Raw genomic sequence first — 24811 nt, forward strand, 5'->3', positions numbered from 1 at the left:
TCAGGGTTGCAATTTAAATCCAACTTTATATTAACTTGCTGTTCAGTTGGATCACTGTGCTACTCATTCTCTCCCCCTCCTAGATGGAGAGGTGAAGTATCTGCTTTATGCTGAAGACCTCGTTCTACTGTCTCCTACTGAACAAGGACTACAGCTGCAGCTGGACATAGTAGACAAATACTGTCAAAACTAGGCCCTAGCAGTAAACATGAAGAAAACTAATGTCATGATTTTTCAGAAACGGCCCAAGTGCCATGAAAATAAATACCAGTTTACTATAAATAATCATATAATTGAACATAGCATGAGTTATACCTACCTTGGTATAACAATAACAGCATCAGGGAGTTTCAAAATGGCAGTGAATGCACTAAAAGAAAAAGCTTGAAGAGCCCTAAACGCAATTAAGAGAACATTTTATAATCTCCAAATTCCAATTAAAATCTGGCTGAAAATATTTGATAGTGTCATCCAGCCTATTGCGCTGTATGGTAGTGAAGAGTGGGGTCCACTCAGTCATCATAGCTATACACGTTGGGACAAACACCCAACAGAATCTTTACATGCAGAATTCTGCAGATACATCTTACATGTACACAGAAATACACCAACAAATGCATGTCGAGCAGAATTAGTCAGATACCCACTGACAATTAGCATTCAAAAGAGAGCATTTAAATATTTTATTCACCTTAAATCTAGCCCCCGAGACACCCTTCAATCCAAAACCCTCCAAATCCAAGAGCTGAGTCCAGAAAAGAGTCCCCTACATCAGTTGGTGCTGAGACAAATTGTCCCCCCTCAAACACATTTTGACCATTCTCACAACAACACTGTTTTCCAAACACCAATCAGAGTAAAGCAAATTATATCACAAGGCAAAGAAACCAATGAAACTAAAAGCGAGAGATGGTCTGTGCGATAGAATTATGGAAAATGGTGAACTAAAATGCTGGAATGCAAAACAAATAATTGGGATGCAATACCCCAAACAGTAAGTGTGCATGTCGCAATTGTACTCATACCTAACAGTGTATCCACTTAGAAGTAACTTAATTTACTGACCAAACCTAAATGGACATGGTTTTCAAAGGATGTCACAGTGGCTCAGTCCATTCACTGACACATTTCCAAAGATATATGCCTCTCAGTGGACATGTATGGGTGGGTGTCACCACTGGATTTCTAGTAAACTGTTGTAGGCTACACCCTTTTTTTAGTATAGATGACAGAAATCAGGTTCTCAGCTACTTATAACCATAGCTGACCATCATTTAATTGCATCTACATGCAGCAATTTAGTCTGCAACAAGTAAAATCAGTAAACTTGTGGTTCAGTAGTCAGTTCATGCATATTGCTATCACAAACACTGCCCTATTTGGTAAGGTTTACATAAAGGTGTACAGTCATAAGAGATCTTGGTAGAATAAAAAAAAAAGGTAAAGACAAAGTTGTAAATATATTTTCCATTTTATTTAATCAAGTTGTTTTAGAAGTCACATGAAATTGAATACTTCATTTTTGTTTTTAGTGAAAAATCAAAATCAAAGGAATCCCTTCATTTTTTTCCAGTCTCTGGCATAGGGGGTTCAAACACCCATGCATTCACAATGTACAAGACATGTGGGAGATTGCACACACACATCATGTAGTTAACATTCAGACCTTCATAACAAACCAATACAAGGAACATTAGAATTGGAGTGCCTCATCACAAAAGGCTGAGCAGAAACTTATTTTAAAACAGACAGAACATTTCTAGTCAATAAGCAATATCAGAAAACCAAAAAGAGAAACATACAGTTCCAATGCAAGCCAGGAGAAACAAAACCTGTATAAGGTTTGCTATTAAAATAAATTAAAAACTGACATGACTGTAAAAGGACATCTGGGTTTGAGATGTTGAGGTGAGGAGCAAGTCAGACCCTTTTAGTCATATCCATTCTCAAGAACAGTGAAGAAAGGAGCGTGAATCAAGTGATCGTCCCCAGTGTAACATCCAACACATTACCCAGTGTAAGATATGCCTCTTCCTAACATTGAAAATCATGGCTTTTATGCTGCAGACTTCCATATAATCCAGGGGTGTTAAAAGTAGCAAAACCCACCTCAGACACACACATACAGCCAACAAGACCAAAGAGACACAAACTTAGCACACACATTCTCAATTTAATACATGCAAACTAAATAAAAAATAACCAATGAAAAAAACCCTTCTCATGCAGTCACACAACTTGGCATTGTTAGGACTCACTGTCTGCATTATTACCACAGAAAACTCAACTAGCGTGCCGGGCAGCATTTGGAAGTGACAGGCTGCTGTATCAGGAAGCCTTGTAGGGAGAGGACAGTGGCAGGCTCAGTTATCTCTGTGTAACATTGTTGTTGGAAGAAGTAGTCATAAGAGAGCTACTTTGACACGCAAAACCTTTTCCAGTTGCCATCTGTACAATACGTATCTCTCAGCAGTTAAGCAAATACATTCTCAATGTCTTTTGAGGTGTGTGGCTCTACAGATTTGGCAAGTTCTGTACAGACAGAAGCCAAGAGATAAATTCCCTGTTATTAAAGAAATATTTCGATCTCTTTCCACCATTGGGGTATGAATATATTTTCAGTTTGGCTCAGAATGGGTAGGGATTCAACCCTGGGAAGCAGTGTCAGGGGTCACCTTTAAGTCCTTCAGGTTCTTTTTAAAATAAAACTTGTCTTTAGAGACACCTTGATGAGGGGTGAACAGTGTGTTGGTGCAATAGTGAGGTTTCCTTTCGTTAAAGCAGCGCCTCCCTTTGTATTTTAGGTTTATGGGGGCCTTGGCCATTGCGAACAGATCCATTTTGAGGTGGCAGGAGTTTTCCACGCTCTCTGTCAGCCCAAGGGATGCCTGCCTGGCCGTCCTCACTTTCCAGATCGGAATCTGAGAGCATGAGTGCCGAAGAGGTGGGAGCTGGAACTGGCTTCAAGCGACCTGCAGAGGAAAGAAAAGAATGAGCTAATGTGTCCTCCTTATGGAGACATTATCATGCAATCTTATTAGTTTCTATGGATAATTAATTTTATTACCTGCTCTTGGTATCTTTAATTCCAGAGGCTCTTGCTCATCTCTCTCCAGCATTTTGTAACGACTCCTTCGTCTTGCTTTGTTTTTCCTTCTGCTCGAGACAGCATATACAATTTTAATAAACGCTAGCAACACAAACAAACTCTAACATAAACTTCACAATTTTTTTATCAATCCTTCTAAAGTCCCAGTCACTCTGACAGCGACAAAGTAACAGGAATACATTGACTAAATTTACATGGACACCAGAAAGCGAGTTATTGCGAGAAAGTGGCGTTTCCGCTTACATGTACTGTATAAGTGGTACTCCTGTATACATACTGAGTCAGTAAGCAGTTTCTCCACAGTAAAGTAATTTCCCAGCAACGCTTATGTTAATGACAAACATGGCATCGGAGGAACACTTCACTATTTTATTACCAGACATTCCTAAGTTGTTGCGGTGTTTGTTTCCTTAACTTTCCATAGCAACATGCAGTAGATTTGTGCTGCAATAGTGGGATTTCCCTCTTATGTAAAACTTCAGGATTCCCTCAATGTAGGAGCGCATATACAGAATGTGAGGGACTGTCAATATTTTACATTACTGTGAATAAATGGGTATAGTTTATAGTGCATGTGCTTTTCCCATTGTACTCCCAGAATTGTTGAATTCTTTTCACTGTGTCAAGTCATCTTTTTTTATTTGTATAGCGCTTTTGACAACAGATGTCACTATAATAAGACATTATTCTGTAATGTCTTATTCATCATTGTGCTTTAATATGCAAGTAATATTTTTTTATACCCCCAAGTGAGCAAGCCAAAGGCAACCGCGGCAAGAAATAAAAAACTCCATAAGATGGTTAATGGAGAAAAACAACCCTGGGAGAATTGAGGCTCACTTTGGGGGGACCAGTGCTCTTCTGACTAAACCGCATGAATACACTGCCAATATTAGTTATTTATGTGTAGAACAAGCCATGTAAACCATAGTAAACTAAGTCCATTTTATGGGCCACTGTATAAACAAAATTATATTGAACTGTAAGATTAGTGACAAAGTCCATCCTGTATTATCTGTGGAAGTGCACATAGATGCAGTATCCATTAAAGATGAAGGCTTTAGTTGGCAGCTATTTCATTGTCTATATATTCCATTTTAAAAGAGTGTAGTCCATCCTTTGACTAAGATGAAACAGGGAACATTCAGTGAGAGGCATCGAAGTCCAGCTGGAAGCTTAAGGCAGGTAATTTTGGTTAAGTCCATCCTGAGTCCCATGTCTTGGAGTTTGCATCAATTCATCCTCAGTAAGGTCCATTGTAGTAGACTAAAGTGAAGTCTGGCTGGCATAGGCTGCAGTTGGTCATCATCGCTCAGTGACACGTGGCAGTGGGAGTCAGACATCAGGCAGAACCGGAGCTGCATATGACAGGCTCTGGTAACCTCAGGATGGTAGGCTCTGGTAACCTATGTATCCTGAGGTTGAGACAGGGGAACAATAGAATACTTGTTCTCTTGTTGTTGGGCTCCATCCTGTGACGTTTGTTATCCAGTCTGTATGAGCAACTGTATGATGTCTCTGGCCACATGCAGCGATATAAAATATATACAGCAAAATATTTTATGTGTCAGAATTGTCAGCATTCAGAAATTGATGAATGCACTAGTGATTATTTATCTTATGCACTCTTGTAAATAATATATTCCCCTGCAGAATGTTATTTTTTAGCAAAAGCAAACTGACTCCTTGTCTAAACAGAATGATATCTAATTTTATCCAGAAACAGATCTTATTTATAATCTGTTTTTTGAAAGCTATGGCAGGTACACAGCCAACCAATAACCAAACACCAATAAAAGCAGGGAAAACCCACAGCGACCTGACAACATCCAGCGGTACATTCACTGTTTGAACAGGGCTTAAATCTTACCTTCTACAGCAGCACACCATACCCCAGACTACAGTTGCTATGGCAACCATGATCATGAATGATGCGATAGTCACATATAAAACACTCCATTCTGAAAGACAACATCCAGTCACATAAACATCAAACTGAATTCTTTAACAAAAGAGTAGCTGAATTAAAACACCTTATTTCCTATTTTTCAAGTTCCTCACCACAGTTGCTTTCGGCATCACCAAGATAAATTCTGAATAAATTCTCCATCCAGAATGGGTGGCAAACACAGCGTCTGGTGAAGGAATCGCAGTCCCCATGACTGGAGCAGTTCAGCTGGCAGACTGGGGAAAGGCCAGACAGTCAATAACAGGCCAGAGCTGGATATTGCTACAATATAAACAGTAATGGGGCATTTGATGAAGCCATATCAATACTTACTGACTGTGTCCACCCGTCGGGCCTTAAAGATAAGGAAGTCATTTTTTTGCTTGCGAAGTTTGTTGCGTAGTTCCATAGCAACACTATGGCCAGACAAGGGGGGTCGTCCAGGGCCTCCAGACACAAGAAATACCAGGCGGGTGCTGGAAAAAGTATAATATTGTTATATACACAAAAGTTAAAGCAATAGTTTAGCCAAAAATGAAAATTCTGTCATCATTTTCTCCATTTAACCTCTTCTTTGGAACATAAGAGATGTTTTAAAGAATGTTCACAGAGCTATTTGCTTTACAATGAAAGTGAATGGTGACTGAGGCAGTCAGTCCCTAAAATTCCTCCTAATATCTCTTTTTGTATTCTAAGAAAGAAAGTCATATAGGTTTGGAACAACATGAGGGTGAGTACATGATGGCTAACTCTTTATTTTTGGTAAACTATCCCTTTAAGGTGCTAATCGTTGAGGTTCAATTAAGTATTATATCAATGAAGATTAAAAACATAACTGCAACATTTCCAGTAAAGGGTACTGAAGTTGCTTTTCAAAAAAATGAGGCAATGTAATCAGATCAGTTAAGGGCAGTTAACTGATAAGGGGCATGGTCATGTGTCGGTTGGCGGGACAGTGGTAAGGCTCGTCACCTGGGTTGTGAGCACTCTAACACCAGTCTCTAATTATAGTGATGGATGCGGGAGATCTGAAGAGGAAAGCCATAGTGGGAGAGAGAAACCAGAGGCTGTTCCTGTGTAGCTATACGACAAACACTGTTGTGTGTTTTGGCCACCAAGAGCCCTTCTTGTTTAAGTTTTGTATTATGATGGGAGAGTAATAAAATACTCACATTGACTGTTCTCTGTCTCCTGACTTCTCCATTACCCACAAACTTAGAAAAGATCACACCTATAATAGAAGCCTGTTCCTAAACTAAGCTGGACTGACCTGCGCTCATTGAAGGCATTAATCTCTCGCACAGTGATGTCACTGTCCAGGACGCCCAGGAGGACCCCAACCTGGCGGATCAACATATCCTTCTGTCTTCGAGACACCTGGGTCACAGCAACTTCCAGGATCAGCTCCACCAAGTCTCGATCATAGGCATCTTACAAACAGATGCAGCAGAAAGAAAGGCAAGACATTTTTTTTTTTCTTGTACACAGTATTTTGTGTTACGCGGGGAGAGTGTAAAAAACAGAGACCATTGTAAGCATACAAACACTGAAAAATAAATAATGCAATCAGCCGGCCATTATTACAAAAACACATCTGACAGTATGATCAGAACCATGATGCCATGTGGACTTTAGCAGCTTCTAACTTCAGCAGCATATGTGGAAAAGATGTAATGTCATTCGAATACATTTCTTATTTTACAGTCATACTGACCTGCTCGAACCTCCACAGTGCCTCTATCAGTACTGGTCTTTCCTTTGCTGTCTGTCACAGTCAGTGTGAAAGTGTATTTCCCTTCCACCAGATTACTAAGAAAAAGCACTGCCTGATGGTCAGAGTTATTCAGGATATCCTGCAAGAGAAAGACACAGGGCCCCATTCATGAAACTCCTAAATATATGAGTAAATTCAGAGTAATTCCCATGTTAAATTGTCCTTCACAAAAACTTTCCTCCAGATTCAAAAACACTTTGTATACCACAGATTTGTTAGTTAAATTTGTGTGTGTTAGTGAATTCCAAACATTCGTAAATGGGGCGTGTGCATGTTCACTCACAATTATCATAATCCACACACATAAACACGCACTTCAAGGAAGGCATCAGACATGCTAGTAAATGAGAATATGTGGAAACGGTAATGAGAGGGTTTTAAAATGAAGTGTGTTCAAATCGCAAAATTAAAAATGTTGCAAACATGCTGGTGAGGTCACAAAGAAAGTGAGGAAATTAATAGATCATGTTCTGGCATCAGAGGTTCTTTTGTGAACTGAACAGTCCAAGAGTTCAATAAAAATGATTTGACAAAAGGCTTAAGTGTACAAAAAAAAAAAAAAAAGTTCAGTTCACACTGGCAGGAGAATGTCCACTACTATTAACCTTATCTGGTTCAGTTGAGCAATCACCAGCATCATTCGTGAAACTTCTCAGGTAAATCATGATGGTAACATTGAAATATTTCCCTTGCAACTGGAAGTATCTTTAGAGAAATGAATAGAATGCCTGAAGAAAATCTTTGACCAAAACACTGTACGTGTAAAGATTTGCAAGCTATAATATGTGGTCTTTTTCAATTTTGTTTGTTGTATTGTGTATGAACCTGCCCACGACATGTGTTTATTTCTAAGTTTAACAGTTATCAACTGAATGTGATTTATCGATAACTACACTGGATTATGAAACCTAAATTGAGCTCATATCAAATGAAAAAACGGTCCAACAAGTCAAGTTATAGAGGGCAATAATGTTTTTTAACTCAAACTGCATCTTTCCACAAACTTGTCACCCCATACAAAGCACTTCTGATGATACAAAATGAAGCTGAGCTAGGGAATAAACTATACTTTGAAGAAATAAGTGCAATCATCAAAGAAATGTTTATAATTAAGTATATGGTTTAAAAAGAAAATAATAAACTGTATTTTAAAATTTTATATATGATATTTTTGATAGGGTTCATTTCACGAATTTAATGATGCTTTTTTTTTTTCATTACTTATTTAATTAATATTTAATAATCAAAATGTTATCATGACAGTTTGTCTACAAGAACACAAAACGTTTGGATGTCTTACATATGTTTTACACATTTTGTTCGTACCAAATAACATTTTGAAAATAGGAAAAGTTTCATGAATTTCAACATATGCGTCAGAACAGCTTTACAAACAATTTACACAAAAATTGTGTTTCTGCTCCTGTTTCATGAATGAGGTCCACAGAGTTGACATATGAGGCCACATTTCAATGAGAATCATAATGACTGTTGTTAATCAGTTTTTTGTATAGCTCCTTGTTAAGATTAAGTCACCTAACCATTGTGGAAGACACTATGATAGTCTTATAACAATGGCACCAAATGAACTGGTCCCACTAGTTCTGTCACTACCACACAGTCTCTCAGATGTACAAACAGCATGACTGTTGAATATTCAACAGGGCAATGAATGTAATTTGAATGTTTAGAGAAGTAGCCGACTGATACATCGGTTTTACCAATTAAACAGTGTCGATAGTTGCTTTTTGGAACTATTGTTTTTTGTCAAATATCTATGCTGTTATTTTTATTCCTCCATGGAGAATTTAACAGTCGGAGTGGAGTGGTTCAATAAAATAACAGTGGCCTCTAGAGGTGAAATAAATAAAATCATGTGATGATTCTTAGCCTTTCCTTACTATGACTGGCACAGACACACACCAATCAGCCACAACATTAAAACCACCTGCCTACATTGTGTAGGTTCCCCTCGTGCTGCCAAAGCAGCGCCAACCCTTCCAGACGGGCTGGTTAGAGTATTTCTGTAACTGCAGATCTCAAAGGATTTTCACACACAACAGTCTCTAGAATTTACTCAGAATGGTGCCAAAAACAAAAAACATCCAGTGAGCGGCAGTTCTGTGAATGGAAACACCTTGTTGATGATAGGTCAACAGAGAATGGCCAGTGAGAAGAATATCATATCAGAATGCTATTCTGAGATGCGGTTTGGCGCTGATTTGGCGGCACGAGGGGAACCTATACAATATATGCAGGTGGTTTTAATGTTGTGGCTGATTGGTGTGTGTCTTTGCCAGTCATAGTAAGGAAAGGCTTAGTATTTGTTATTTGTCATATTCTATATATTGATTTTAAAATCTATCTGCCAATTATTAAAAACATTTCTTAGACATCTTTCCTTCTGCAAAATCCACAATTGGTTCACCTATATTTTGGGGCATTGTCAATGTGAATAAAACAGAACTAACCCCTGCTGCTGGGCTACTGTCTTCTCGGCTCCAGAGGAAGCTGATACCACCGTTATCATCTGATGATCGGGAACCATCCAGAACTGCAGTGCGGATGGGTAGAGTGATTGGAGGACTAGACAGAACCTTGGCAATGGGCGGCTGGTCATCCTCTGGTTTGGAAAAGCAAAGAGGAAAATGATTTGCAGTATCACAGATTGATTGAAACAGAACAGGTTGATGGTTTGACTTTCCTTTTACAGTTACACATGAATTGCATAAGCATGCCTTCTAACAAATACTTTGCATATTTGCAAATAGAAATGCACATGCAGGCATACACAAACTCATTTACTAAATCAGGACATCCCATAGACTTCTATTGCTTTTTTTACAAAGCAAATAATAAAATTTTGTGCCCCAAAACTTTCTTAGGGATTTAAAGTACACATACCTTCCCTGACAATGACAGAGACTATATCAGAATTCTCCAGTTTCCTTTCATCCCTCACAGTCAGCATGAAAATGTACTCGCCCTCCTGCAGACCTGTCACCGTGGCAACAGCAGTGTCTGCATTTTCAATTTTCACCCCATCCGGGCCCCTGCGTCACCATCAAAAATATAAACTATGAGTCTACTGTTAAATGAATAAGATTGCTAAGCTCCTGCACTTTGGAAAAACACATGTAATATAAAAAATAGCTACTTTTTAAAAAAGTTCCAGAATTATGAATATATATGAATAAGAAAGCTGGTAAAAGGGAGTGCGTGAGTGTTACTGACTTGGTCTTTGTCCAGTGATACGTGCTGATTTTTTGGTCATCGCTGCTCTTGGTGCCATCCAGCGTGGTCCGATCGACAGGCAGCGTGAGTTCTTTGTCTGGACCTGCATCCGCTACAGGGGGCTTGTTATTCTCTGGTGTGATTTTACAAAAAGGGCACTCAGGAACAAACAGTAATTTAAACAGTAGATTTACAGTAAATGCTCTGCATTTACAAAATACCTGGCTGGACGATGACCGTGACCTGAGCCGTGTCTTGCTGCTCAGACAGGTCAGTGACAGTCAGCTGAATGGTGTAATCGCCCTCCTGCATGGCAGAAAGCTGCACAATGGGCGTCCTCACGCCCTAAAGAGAAAAAACCAAAGATAGGCAGATTAATCCACTCACTGATTAACATAAATAACACTTCCAACAAAATTTAAACATAGAATCACAACTGTCCTGCCAGTAAACATCTAATTATAGATGTGTAAACCCTAATAACAACATATAATGCAATATAATGTATACTGTTTAATGTATTGTTAATGTACCTGCATTTCCACCACTTTGCCCTTACTCTCAGGGCTGAGTGACCACTCATAGGACAGATTCTCATGGTCGTCAGTGCTTTGGTTGCCATACAGTGTGATATAGTTTCTTGGCAGTGTGATCACTTGGTTGGGTCCAGCATTAGCTGTAGGCCTGTAGTCCGTGGCCTTGTTGACTAATAACATGGCTTGGGTTGAATTCTGAGCTCCGTCTGAGTCAGTCACTGTGAGACTGTAAAGATGAAAAAAATTATAATAGTAATAATACTCTTACATTTTATTTTCGGTAGTGCTAGCATCACCAAACAGAACTGCATTTCAAACAGGTTTCCTGAACAATACCCCTGACTGCTAATGGTAGAACAAACAGATAGTCCAGCCCTAAATTATCATAATTTGTTGAGCTAATGCTGCTATGTAAGGCTACTCGGGATGCTCAAATAAAGAGAAATGTTTTAATAGTGCCACAGTGTTTTACTTGTTAGAGAAATCCTCCTATGAATGGTTTACTTGCAGTATAGATGTTTCTGCTATTAAGCTAGGATAGGAGTACCTTAGAGTTATTTTAATATCAGAAACATGGTGTCAAATTGTCAAGTGTTGTTTATTTTTTTAGTGTCTTTAAACAGTTCTGAGAAAACATGTAATGTACAAACACAGTATGTCAGCCTGGTATCTATAGTTTAAAGTTTACAAAGAAAAACTGGTGTGCCAAGTTTTGTAGTAGGTATTCTGATGATTTTTTTAACGCTTGGGAGGCTTCAACAAAAGGTTGCAGTGAAAGCCTGAAGAGAAAAGATGATGAACTGATCATAATGTGAGTGGGAAGATGGGAGTTCAAATTTACCTGAAGGTGTAGTTGCCAGGAACCAGGTTGTTCAGGGTGAGAATGGCAGTATCACCGGAGGCCTTTTCTTCTCGAAGTGGCCCCTTCACCTCCTCCCAATGCCATGACATCACTTTATCATCATCAGTACTCTCTGTGAAACAGACAGGTCATTTATAACCCCAAATATTTCATTTAATATCCTTTGTCACAGTAGAGAACAGAAGGTAAAATTTAGTTTTAAAATTAATCAGGCTCAGGACAAAAATTTCACAAAGTGAACAAAATGCCCCAGATGTTTAAATTGAGGGGGAAAATATATGCCCGCTGTAGTGAATTCCTGTTTTTTGTTTAACAATTGGAATATTTTATACATAATTTTCTATTCTAGGCCAGTCTATGTAAGGTTGTATTGCCTCTGGAGATACTGTGGTGACCTTTAAGGCCAAAGTGTACTTAGGTTGTCTGCATTGTTGATCACGCTGTGCACATTATGCGTAATGCAAACTTCTAAAATTAAAAAAAGAACAAAAAAATATTATACTGCATTACGTCACAACGTGGTGCAAATCCATGTAATATTGACTTCAACACCAGTATTCCCTAACAAGCACTGTTTTGGTTCTGTCACTTTGATTGTATGTTGTACTTTGATTGTATGTTGCACACTTAACATGTACAACATACAGCGAGCATGATTTTAAAAGTGCATCAATCTGGTTTAATGTAAGACATCTGATACGCACGGCTGCCATCAATCACAGTGGAACTTGTTGGCAAGGAGATTTCCTGATACTTTGGGGAAACCACAGCAACAGGTGGCTTGTTCACTCTTGGCTCTATAGAAATCAGAAAAGCAGGTTTTTAACATATTTTACTGACATCTATATGCCATCAACAACTCCATACGGGCTTAAAAAACAGAGTGTAACTCGTAAGCGGAGTACATTAGAATTTGCAGGCAAATCATCACTAAAGTCAGTTACCTGGTTTGACAGTAACGTTGACGTATCCTTCCCCATGTGCCCCATCACCATCCACTACCACCTCGAACTCATACAGACCCACTGTCAGCTAATGGGAAACATTGTTTGGAATATAAGGAACTTTTAGAACTTTCGTTATCTGAATGGAGTAAAAGAAAACAAAGCGCCTTTCCAAAGGTGAATTTTATTTACCTTACTGAGCTTGAGTGTCTTGCTGCGTTTACCCTCCATCTCTCCACTATAGTCTTTTGGATGTGTCCTCAAACGCCAGTCAAAGGCATAGTTAGTCTCTAAAGATATTAACAGAGACAGCGAATTATAGAACATATTTTAACCTCTAAAGTAATTTATTTCAGTATCTTGCCATCACAAGCTGATATTATAACAAATACAATTCATAGAAATAAATCCCAAAATATGATATTTTAAATTAAAATAATGAGTTGCTGTTTCTGACATAAACAATTCTTGGTTTGCAAACAGCTAATTTTAGATGCACCGGCTCTAGGACACTGAGAGTTACACAGGGGCATGAACTGACATACTTAGAGCAGTACCTGAAGGGGGTGCTGGCACTACAAAAGCATTCAGCTCCACCTCATTGCGCGGTAAAGTGACCTCCACACTGTTGCCAGCAGATACAACTAGTTGCCGCACTTGAAACATATTAAACACATTAAACAAATGTTTCATTATATTGCACACACGTCTGCTTTGTAAAATAGTGTGGTTAGTGGAAAGTAATAGTTGTATAACTGGATTCTTGTTTACTTAGTTTGTAAAAGACAAACTCACAAGAAAGGTGGTGAATAGTACAAACACATAATTATTGAGTGTAGTATGTTGTACCAGCTGGTGTTGTTGGTGGAGCCACTGAATGGGTGTCAGATGTGGCTTGTGGTAACTGATTACTGTTGTTGGATTCTGAATGATCCGTAGTGTCTGCTGCCAATGTTGAACTATGCTCAGATGCTGAGAGATCCACCTGTTCTCCACTGCCACTGGTGGACTGGATCAGGGTTTCACCTGCTGTATGTGCAGGAGCCAGACCTTTGGTTGTAGTCAACGATGCTGTGGGATGTACAGACTGGACCTGTGAAATGTCCTGTTAGGATTAAAATCTCACATTAGTTTACAAGAGTTAGGCCAGAAACATACTCCACGCAAGTATGCAAATGCAGACGCGAGTGCTTTGAATATGTTTTGCCAAAACATTGTGTGGTAGATCATACTTAATGTAGGCTTTTGTATTCACAAGCACTTTATCAGCACACCTGTACACCTAATTATTAATGTGCTAATCTAATCAGCCAATCATGAGGCAGCAGCACAATGCATAAAATCACGCAGATATGGGTCAGGAGATTCAGTTAATGTTCACATAAACAAATCAAAATGGGGAACAAATGTGATCTCAGTGATTAGAACTGTGGCATGATTTTTGGTGCCAGACGGCGTGGTTTGAGTATTTCTGTAACTGCTGATCTCTAGGGATTTTACTCAGAATGGTGCCAAAAACAAAAAAACATCCAGTGAGTGGCCATTCTGTGGGCAAAACGGCTTGTTGATGACAGATGTCAATGGAGAATGGCCAGACTGGTTTGAGCTGACAGAAAGTCTACGGTAACTCGGATAACTCTGTACAATTGTAGTGAGCAGAATAGCATCTCAGAATGCACAACATGTCGAACACTGAGGCGGATGAACTACAATAACAGAACACAATGTCGGGCACTTTATGAGGACCATAGTGTTCATAATAATGTACTCCTGAGTATATTTGAGTCTTTTCTCACCCAAATCCAATTGGATCAATTCAGAAGACATTGATTAAACCACTGAAGTCATATGGATTAATTTTATGCTGCCTTTATGTGCATTTGGAAGCTTCAAAGTTTTGGTCACCATTGCATGGACCAACAGAGCAGAGTTATTCTTCTAAAAACTTTTGTCTGTGTTCAGCAGAAGAAAGAAAGTCATACACATCTAGGATGGCATGAGGGTGAGTAAGTGATGAGAATTTTCATTTTTGGGTGAACTAATCCTTTAAAAATAAAAAACTCACAGTAGGGGCAGACAGTTCACACTTATATCCTCTTGTGACAATGCAATACATACTTTTGTTATGCTACGAATTGCGATCGGACACATTTCGGGACACAACAACCCACAAAATCAAGCTTGCGCAGCTAGAAGCATCTTCGTTCACGTACAACATGGAGTATGTTTCGGGCCTTAAACTTGATTTGCAACACTAAAATTCTATCTTTCTACTCTTCCTATTGCCGAGTTATGTAGCATGCATACTGCGCACAGTACACACATTTTCTGTATGCATAAAACCCCTGCATGACCTACTATATTTGCAGAGCTTTCTGCACAGAATAGTGTATGAGCTTGATCTTCCTTTTCCAGTGCAATGAATGAACCAGAAGAAAACAAATCAGCTAAATTGTTTTACTTCTATATCTTGAATCATTATTTTATCTGAATGATCTAGTTGCAATCACTTGCAATATAAGCATTTTGATGATAAATGGACGGCACTTGATGGAACATGATGTGACAAACACAGTGATGAATGTAGCATTCAATGTTTTAGTGGAATAATATCTACTGTTTCACTACACTAACTATTTTTAAAAGTGTGAAGTATACAGTATATAGTGTGCAGTATTCAGTAGTAGTAAACTAGCATTTCATTCTGAACACTACCAATGTCTTGCTCTACTGAAATCCTTTAAGATCATTAAATGCAGTTCTCTCTGAAGCTTACACGCTCGGTCTCCCTAATGTCTCTGACATCCTGAACATGGCGTGCTTTCCTCCTCCTGCGCATTCTCTTGTTGAGCTGCTGCAAAAGCCCCAGAGATTCTATAGGAGGCTGTGGGAGCGACGTGATGGAGCAGCCTTCTGATTGAGCACAGGCCAGTAACACACAGCGGCCACCGAGGCTCCACACAGCACCACAGGAGGGATTCAGGCAGCATGATTCCCAGCACCGAGGCCCTCCCTGGTCCATCGCCAGCGGCTGCCAGCCAAGACCAATAACGCTGCTCCAGTGGATGCCCAGTACACCTCCTGTTACTGTGCAAATGCTTGATGAAACCCCTGAGAGAGGGAGACACGAGTGTTAAAGAAAAGTCAAAAAGAGAAAAGGGGATGTATTCTAACACAATATGGACAGTGAAGGCATACATTGCAAAACATCAAGAAGCCATGGCATTGTGGTATCAAACTTTTTGGTCTCAACACATATTAATCAGTGTTAGGATGCATGCTCAGTGATGTGGCTATGCATGTGAACATTCAAATGAACTTTTTGATCAAATAATCATCTTGGCAAGGTAGACATGTAACACCCATTTAAGAGAATGAAATTTTTTTTAAATGTGGCAAAATATTGGATCTGTGCATTTTGACTTGAAGTGTAAATGCAGCCTCATGCTTAATACAGCTCTCTACTACGCTGTTAAAATGAATCAAACAACCCTATTGACAAGACAAATAGAAAACCATTGAATTCCTTGTGACAATTTATTTGAATAATTAATTGGAAAAACTTCCAATTAAGCAATCATGTTTACTAGAGAAATATTAAAAAGCTATATTCTATTGTTTTAATTTGATAATTTATATTAACACTTACATTTTGAAATAACACAGTGTGTTCAATAGCACATTAGTATAACAAAATTTGGCATTGAGACTAATAACTAATTTCATTGGTATTGGTTTCGACTAATAAAATTTGGGCATCATGACAATCTTACAGCCCATGCATGCTGACTTGCATCTAGAATGACAGGATAGGAAATAATGCTTTTTCATACTACCACAAGACAAGGCTATTTATCACGTTCTCAACACATTGACTTAACTGCACTGTGACTAGAGTTGCCCATTAGGAAAAAAGGATGCAAGAGTCCAGTTAAAAATCCACCCCCTTCCCAATCCATTCATTGACACTGTTTTGTCTCTGCAGACTTTCCATAAGAACAAAGGGTAGCTTATTATGGGATAGCAGTTGAACTTGAACAGCAAGACACAGTTGGAGGCCCCACCCATGCAGATTTCCTTTTGGGGACACACTATACGTCTGTTTTGTGATTTTGTCCTTTTGTGAAATTGAACACAGAGCACCCATTATGCTTCCCACATTGCAGTCTCCCAAACCAGTGCCATCACTCATGAGTGTAACAAGTCTTCATTATACACTCACATGTACAAAATTCCCATACAAACCCTAAAGAATACTTATGTAAATAAGGTTACAGTTTAAACACAACTGACACAGGCTAACAAAAGTATACCATTCTCAACTATTGCATACAAGAACATAAGTATGGAGAAGCAATAATTATTATTTAATTCACATTCGTATTTCTAATAGCATTGAAGCAGATTTATTCCACACATAAATCACAGAGAATCTCAGGCCATATTATGCCATGTGCACACAACAAGACTGAAGCTTGTCGCCCTGTGCACATTTAAAAAATCATTGTCTTGCCTTCTGTCGAGTTGATGCATATTTTGCACAACTAATCACAGATTAGGTGTCAATTACAAGATACATTTTCTCCTCAATTTTAGTGTCGTACATTTGCATTTGAACGAACAACATGAAGGAAGGGCTTGAACATGAAGGAAGGGCTTGAAGTTATTTTTACACTGATTTGCCCAGAACGTGAAAAAAGAAGGAAAGTTTCTGCTTCCTAATGCATTTATCTCATCCTCACTGGCTGATGCTTGTTGATGCTCGCACATTTGTTGGGACACAGTGCGTACCCCTGACAACTGGTCAGCTAGACAGTTTGAACTGCAAGCTAATCACAATCTGGGGCGTTTTGTTGCAAACTGCTCGCAGACTTGAAACATCAATGTGCGACAAGCGTCAAACTTGAAGTGCTCCCTTGGCTTTAGCTAGAGTAACTGCTTACCAGTAACAGGGCAGAGGAAATAAAGACAGGCCAGGTACAGGGAAGGTCTGGACTGCATTTGCAATTTCCAGGGGAAGGAGTTCCCCCTGTGCATCCTCAACTCTGCATTGGGCATCTTTCAACTAAGAGCAAGGACCTTACAAACAGAATACCAAACTCATAGTCAATTCATGTCACCAAGTGAAAAATAAAAAACCTTGATTACAAACCATTAACCTATTTTTTATTATTATTGTTATAACAATATACATATTAGAAATAATGTTACTTCACAGAAAACTTGAAATGTACCTTTACAGAAAACAGTGATTTTGGGAGGAAAATGGACTGAGATGTGAGTAGACAGATGAAGAGTCATCCACACAAACACCGCCTGAGCCCACAGCAGCATGGCACCACAATGAATACTTAATACTGTGGTAGTCTGTGGGACTTCTGTTAAAAAAAGAATCACAATTCTGTTTTATGACAAAAACGTGCAAAACTCATCTCAGTTATTTAGTAAAATCAAACACGTGTCCTGATCTAATCCTTGTATGTGAAATTTGAGACACTACCATTGTTGATTTACTGATTTATCTTTCAATATGCCATCTCAGACTCACAATACTGAAACATTAAACAGAAGTCATGAAAGAAACATTACAGGAATAGTTCACCCTTGTCAGGCCAGATGTGTGATTTTCTTTCTTCTGCAGAACAAAAATTAAGATTTTTAGAAGACTATCTCTGTTCTGTGTGTCCTTTACAATTCAAGTGAATGGTGACAAAATCTTTGAAGCTCAAAAAGCACATAAAGGCAGCATAAAAGTAATAGATACAACTCCGGTGCTTAAATCCATGTCTTCAGAAGCCTTATGATAGCTGTGGGTGAGAAACAGATCAATATTGAAGTCCTTTAACTATAAATTCTCTTCCTTACCCAGTAGGTGGCGATGCACAAAGAATGCAAATCGCAAAAACAAAAGAAGAAGAATGTGAAGGTGGACTTTTATTTTTAATTTTTAGTGATTTTCTCCCCAATGCACTCTAAATCCTCATGGTGGCATAGTGACTCGCCTCAATCCAGGTGGTGGAGGACGAATCTCAGTTGCCTCCGTGTCTGAGACAGTCAATCTGTACATCCGCAATGTAGCGTGTGTAGAGGCTTCACGCTATTCTCTGTGCCATCCATGCACAACTCACCACGCGCCCAACCGAGAGATAGAACCACATTATAGCGACCACAAGGAATTTACCCATGTGACCCTACCCTCCCTAGCAAGCAGGCCAATTTGGTTTAGGATACCTGGCTGGAGTCACTGAGCACACCCTGGATTCGAACTCGTGACTCCAGGGGTGATAGTCCGTGTCAATACTCGCTGAGCTACCCAGGCCCCCCTGTGAAGGTGGACATTAATCTAACCCACACCTATCATATCGCTTCTTAAGTCATGTATTTAACCACTGGAGTTGTATGGATTACTTTTACGCAGCCTTTATGTGATATTTGGAGCTTCAAAATGTTGGTCACCATTCAGTTGCATTGTATGGAACTACAGAGCTGAGATATTCTTCTAAAAATCTTAATTTGTGTGCTGCAGAAGATAGAAAGTCACACACATCTGGGATATTATGAGGGTGAGTAAATGATGAGAGCATTTTCATTTTGGGGTGAACTAACCCTTTAAACTAAATTAGGTAAATTTAAAGTAAGGCTCAATCACAGACTGTATATAACGTCTATGGGCTCAATGCCAGCAAAACCAAAAGTCTAGTTCTCAACAGAGCACATGAATTGTTACAAAATGAAACAGTTCAGTTACAGCAGATGTACATAGTAGATGCATAGTGTCAATGTGAGCAATTTTGGGAATCTGTTGGTCATTTTAAAAAGAACAGATTATGGCATTTTCTGAGAAAAAAAAATTGTCCCTGGAATAAAAAAAAAAGAAAACATTCAATGAGATCAAGTAAAAAAAAAAAAAAAAAAGAAAACATTTGGGCTCAGACATGCTGCTGCACTGAAGAAGCAATACAGCATGAACAATTCTCCTACTGACGCCACCAACAACAATAAACACATTGCAGCTATTGTCACGTTGTAAGAGAATGCCCATTTAACACAAAGGCTCACTTCGACGTTAAATGCTTCATCAATTTCTCCCTTTTATTAAATTTTTTTTGGGGCGTTTCAAAAGTATGCCAACATAGCTGTTAGCAGCACATTAGTTTTGAAAGCATAACAGACAAATTATTTGTGGATATTACTAGTCCATTTTGAAGTGAAATGTAAGGTTGCGCAGTTAATACAGAACAGATACGGACGATTAGATTCGGGCATGTGAATAAGACAAGGAATCACGCAGGTGTGAAGATCCGGGCTGACAAGCTGTCATTGCAGGCCTTAAATCAGCCAGCTCAAATACAGTATAACGCACTGGTTAAACGGATTCATTAGGCAAATCCACCATGGTAGTTGTTCTGTGCAAGCATGCGACAAACTGACAAAATCATTTTATATCGGAGATAGGCCATCTTTAAATTAACACGCAGTCTGAAAATCGTTTAATTCATATTATTAAATTTACGCCATTAAAAGAATTATCTGTTTAAATTATGTTTAACATTGTTCACTGACAAGCATATACAAATCAGATTTTAAAATACGAACATTTTACTTTTAAATTCACTACTTAATCTGCAAATTAGCAGGGCTCACATCGCGCGCTGGTGGTGCACATTAGATTCGTAATCCCCCACAAAACGAGAGAGATTAAAAACGTCAAATTTCATCGACAGTGTTTTTTTAAGATCGCGTGATTAAGGCAGGCATTCGGCAAATACCGGTGGATAACCGAGAGGCATGCTGATAACAGCTGTTCTGTGTTGCTTCCTACTAAATATTAAATAACTTACAAAAACGCGAACATCATCGCTCGATTCGCTCTGTATTCATCAAAAAATTACGCTCATTGATTACCAACGTAAGACTAATGTCACACACCTGCTCAGTGTCAGTCAGATTGTTGTCGCACGAAATGACATTAGACCCTTACAGTAGAATCTGTTTTCATCCTGATCTGGGTCAGTAATCTCTCGCAATTACACTTTCACACGGATACATGCATACTACGAGCTGCATGACATTTCCGCCCCGCACAGCAGGTCGTCATGTTTAAAGTCTAGAGTTAGAGGACTGAACAGAACAGATAGCAACATGCACAGAGTTTAAGGAAAATTATGAAAATATTAGGGTATCGCGAGCGTTATAATAATTTTATGAATTCTGCAAATGATAAAGCAAAGAAGATGCACTCACATTGTTTTATATTGAACTACAATAAAGAACAACAGACAAGACACAGTCAAAGTACATTCAGAACTACAGTAATACAGAAAAAAGAAAACACGTAGCCAGGGGGTAGGCTAAAAATTATAGAAATAGATTTAAAGAACTGCAGCTTTCTTGTTAAGCCTGAAAGAAGAATAGTCTTGTCTATATATTTTTATCTCTTGTTCAAGAATAAAAAACAAAGGCATGGTTTTACTATATTTACATTTATGTATATGATATTTAGCAAAAACAAAAATTAAATTAATATTATAACAATTATTTTGTTTCGCTTGAAGGGACATTATTAAAATGCCACTCACAAATATGGCTGCTACATTCGCCTTATTAACGTCACTTCCGCTTTTAATTTCGAGGCCCGAAAACACAGAAAAAAAAATGTGATTAAAAAATGTAGATTTATATTTAAAATGTACAGTTACAGTGTAGATTTTAATTTAGAAATATATTTGAATTTAATGTAGGTTTATTTTAAACAGATATTTTTATATATTTATTAAACCATAAATATTTTACAACTGTGTATTTATTTTTACATTTCCAATATTTTTATTTATTTATGCAATTTTTTTTTAAATCTACATGGTAAAACAACAAAGTAGATTTACATTTAGAAATATGTTTTCATTTAATTTCATTTAGGTTTATATTTAACAGGTATTTGTAAATATTTATTCAACCATAAATATGCAAAATGCAAAAAAACAATTTATTTTATTTATTTTAGCATAGAATCAATGTGTGTTGGCATATCTTTTCAGCACCTGGTACCTATAATTTTGTCCAGTTATCTTATCTCAGGGTGAGAAATGAAGGCCTCATTTTGAGATTAATAGATATGTAGTAATGTTAAAGGAATTTTCCACATTCAACACAAGTTTGATCGACATAATTTGTGGCATAATGTTGAGTATCACAAAAATTAATGTGTAAAGATTTTACAGTGAGGCACTTACAATGGAAGTGAATGGGGCCAATTTTTGGAGGGTTTAAAGGCAGAATTGTGAAGCTTATAATTTTACAAAAGCACTAACATTAATTCTTCTGTTAAAACGTATGTATTATTTGAGCTGTAAAGTTGTTTAGATGTCATTTTTACAGTCGTTTTAGGTGTGTTGACATTACATTGTTGTGGCAACGAAGTTGAAAAATTGGCTACAACTTTGCCCAGAAAGGTTAAGTGTTTACATGCATATTGTTTATTTTGTGGCTGCACTTTGAAAAAATACGCATTTTAACGTTTGCGGATTGGCCCTTATTCACTTCCATTGTAAATGCCTCACTGTAACCCAGATGTTTTCTTTTTTTTTTAAGATGGATGGGTCAAAATAATTTTTTTATGCAATTTAAGTTATGCCACATATGCTGTTGATTGAGCTTAACCTGGAATATTCCTTTAAATCAGACCTTTGTAAAATCAGGGTAAAAAAAAAAAGGAAAGTAAAAGGTTTTATTTTACTTTAAACTTAGCAAACATGCTAAGTTGAAATACTGGCTTCTCTGATAAAAATGCATCCAGTATATTCTACTATGAAGTTTCCATTCCGGGCCGGAATGTCTGTTTACGTTTTGGCCTGTGTGATACCGCCCACTGCCCAATCAACAATAGTATTTCACCATCGCCGGGTTGCCAGATTTGAACAAGTTTGCAGGCAAACAACACTGTGTGCTGCAGCCATGAAGCAAGCAAACGAACTGGATCAGTGATAACAGATTCCACCAGACATTAAAAGCCTCACCATCCGTCTAAAAACCACCATGTCCAGAGGCGTAGGAAAACAAGCATAAATATTGGAGATGCCTTTGGAAGATGGAGACAGTTTAAAGCCCAGAAATCCTTTAAAACATTCTGGCAACCCGCATGAGCATCGAGTCTGGAGCGTGTCAGACAACTCTCCATTATTTTGAATATGGACTGCAGTACCCATTTCAAACGCTTGTTGTGAATCTTACGTAAAGCACCTTTAAATAACATTGAACACTATCATTGATCGCTGTCATTGACTAACATTGATCGCTGTCGCCTTTTTTACTTACATGGTTTTGGCTCAACCACTATTTCTCCCTTTAACTAGTCTTGCATGGGAACACTACCCCACTAGGAGGCAGTCACGTCGGCCTGAACAGCAACTTTTCAAGTACAGATTCAGAAATGTGGCCTGTGCAGAACATTATTGCCGAGTTCTTTCTATGTCTGTATGTATGTGCATATACGTGGGTAGGCAATAGGCTTTTACCATTTTCATACGGTTGTATGTTTGTTTGTTTGTTTTATCAGCATCAGTATTTTAGGTTACAATTTACATTTTCTTTTTAGTTTTTTAGACGTTTTATATTCAATTTTTTTTTTCTTCTAGTTCATTAATGAATGATCTGCAGTGCCACAGATTGCTTTTTTCCCTCTTTATTAATATGAGGTCATAAAAAACTGCATGTATAATAATAATAATAAAAAATAATAATAAAAAAAAAATAGAAAAATGCTGTTAAAAAAAGGTTGAATGAAGCATGCAAGCACAGCATGTCACCAGTGATGGTATAAGGGATTATGTAATCATATTACAAAAATCAAGTTCTTGTAACTAGATTAAATTACAATTAAAAATACTCATCAGATTAAAGTTTTACGGATTACATGGTTACATATTAATCAGGCAAAGTAAATTGTTTATATATATATATATATATATATATATATATATATATATATATATATATATATATATATATATATATATTAAATAATTTATTTTTAAATGTTCATTCTTAATTTAACTGACATCTGATATATGCCTGGTAAGTGGAGTAATTTAGAATAAAGGAGTGAAACCCAAAAGAAATCAGATTAGATTACCTGAAAAATTTAATCCAAGAGATTATGTCACTGACAACAGTTTTAGTCAGGTAATTTGTAATAAATACCAGATTACAATTCAGAAGTAATATACCCAGCACTGCATGTCACATCGCAGGCAACTGTTATCAACTTTTCAAAAGAATTTAAAGTCAACTACCCATGTATGTATGTATTGTATGTATGTGTGTACTGTATTTATGTATGTATGTATGTACAGCTCTGAAAAAAAATTAAGAGACCACTGCAAAATTATCAGTTTCTCTTGATTTACTATTTAATCGTCCTTCACAAGACGAATCTGGCAGATTGCAGACTTGCTGAAGCACCCCCAGATCATCACTGATCCTCACCTTGCTTCAGCAAGTCTGGAATTCATGCGTCTTTGTGAAGGACGCATGAATCAAGCCATGTACAAAGTTATCCTGGAAGAAAACTTCCTTCCTTCTGCTCTAACAATGTTCCCCAACAATGTTTTTATTTTTTTAGCAGGACAATGCTCCATGCCACACAGTCAGGTCAATCAAGGTCTGGATGGAGGATCACCTGATCAAGACCCTTTCATGGCCAACCCAGTCTCCAGACCTTAACCCCACTGAAAATCCCAAGAATGTGATCAAGAGGAAGATGGATGGCCACAAGCCATCAAACAAAGCAGAGTTGCTTGAATATTTGCGCCAGGAGTGGCATGAAGTCACGCAACAGCAATGTAAAAGACTGGTAGAGAGCATGCCAAGACACATGAAAGCTGTGATTGAAAATCAGGGTTATTCCACCAAATATTGATTTCTGAACTCTTTCTAAGCTAAAACATTAGTGTTGTGTTGTTCAACAATGAATATTAACTTCTTTGCATTATTCGAGGTCTGAAAACACTGCATATTTTTTGTTATTTTGACCAGTTGTCATTTTCTGCAAACAAATGATCTAAATTACAATATTTTTATTTGGAATTTGGGAGAAATGTTGTCAGTACATTATAAAATAAAAAAATGACAATTTTACACAAACACATACCTATAAATAGTAAATACAGAGAAATTTTTCAGTGGTCTCTTAATTTTTTCCAGAGCTGTATGTGTGTAATTCTTTCAAACTCTACTGTAGCTAAAACAGACATCTCCTGGAAACCTTGTCAGGAAGTTGACAAAATGCTCCATGTCCTGGGGAAACATCTGGAGCCTCAGACATGAATGAGTTGGTGTGGGGGTGGGCGAGGGCTGTCAATGATGCCATTTCTGTCCACAAGGACCAAAAGACTCTCACCCTTTGC

The 24811-nt window shown here is 37.9% G+C and overlaps 1 protein-coding gene across 2 annotated transcripts; it reads right to left on the bottom strand.

The window, feature by feature from the left end:
- Positions 1-1470: 1470 nt before the first annotated feature.
- LOC127650169 (dyslexia-associated protein KIAA0319-like protein) lies at positions 1471-20458 on the bottom strand. 2 transcript variants are annotated; one of them, XM_052135406.1, is made up of 22 exons: positions 20337-20458; positions 17642-17785; positions 17351-17486; positions 15184-15518; positions 13257-13512; positions 12965-13063; positions 12600-12697; positions 12408-12495; positions 12168-12260; positions 11443-11575; positions 10599-10827; positions 10287-10410; positions 10066-10198; positions 9736-9884; positions 9303-9454; positions 6772-6910; positions 6328-6487; positions 5391-5533; positions 5171-5293; positions 4980-5070; positions 3068-3156; positions 1471-2972 (listed from the first exon to the last, which is right to left on the bottom strand). In XM_052135406.1, the coding sequence occupies exons 3-22, from the start codon at positions 17463-17465 to the stop codon at positions 2776-2778; spliced, it is 2946 nt and encodes a 981-aa protein (XP_051991366.1). In that variant the 5' UTR covers positions 17466-17486; positions 17642-17785; positions 20337-20458; the 3' UTR covers positions 1471-2775. The 2 variants fall into 2 exon arrangements, with proteins under 2 accessions (XP_051991366.1, XP_051991365.1); XM_052135405.1 differs by having other exon boundaries at positions 12953-13063.
- Positions 20459-24811: the final 4353 nt, after the last annotated feature.

The sequence above is a fragment of the Xyrauchen texanus genome, chromosome 10 (genome assembly GCF_025860055.1).
Source record: "Xyrauchen texanus isolate HMW12.3.18 chromosome 10, RBS_HiC_50CHRs, whole genome shotgun sequence".
Taxonomy (NCBI): domain Eukaryota; kingdom Metazoa; phylum Chordata; class Actinopteri; order Cypriniformes; family Catostomidae; genus Xyrauchen; species Xyrauchen texanus.

Bases quoted from the DNA above. Each gene is read 5' to 3' on its own strand.
- LOC127650169 (XM_052135405.1), bottom strand. From the start codon at position 17,465: ATGCCCAATGCAGAGTTGAGGATGCACAGGGGGAACTCCTTCCCCTGG. The intron at 13,513-15,183 runs GTAAGCTTCAGA...TAATCCTAACAG, and splicing joins ACATTAGGGAGACCGAGCGT to GACATTTCACAGGTCCAGTC. The intron at 12,496-12,599 runs GTAAATAAAATT...GTTTCCCATTAG, and splicing joins AGACACTCAAGCTCAGTAAG to CTGACAGTGGGTCTGTATGA.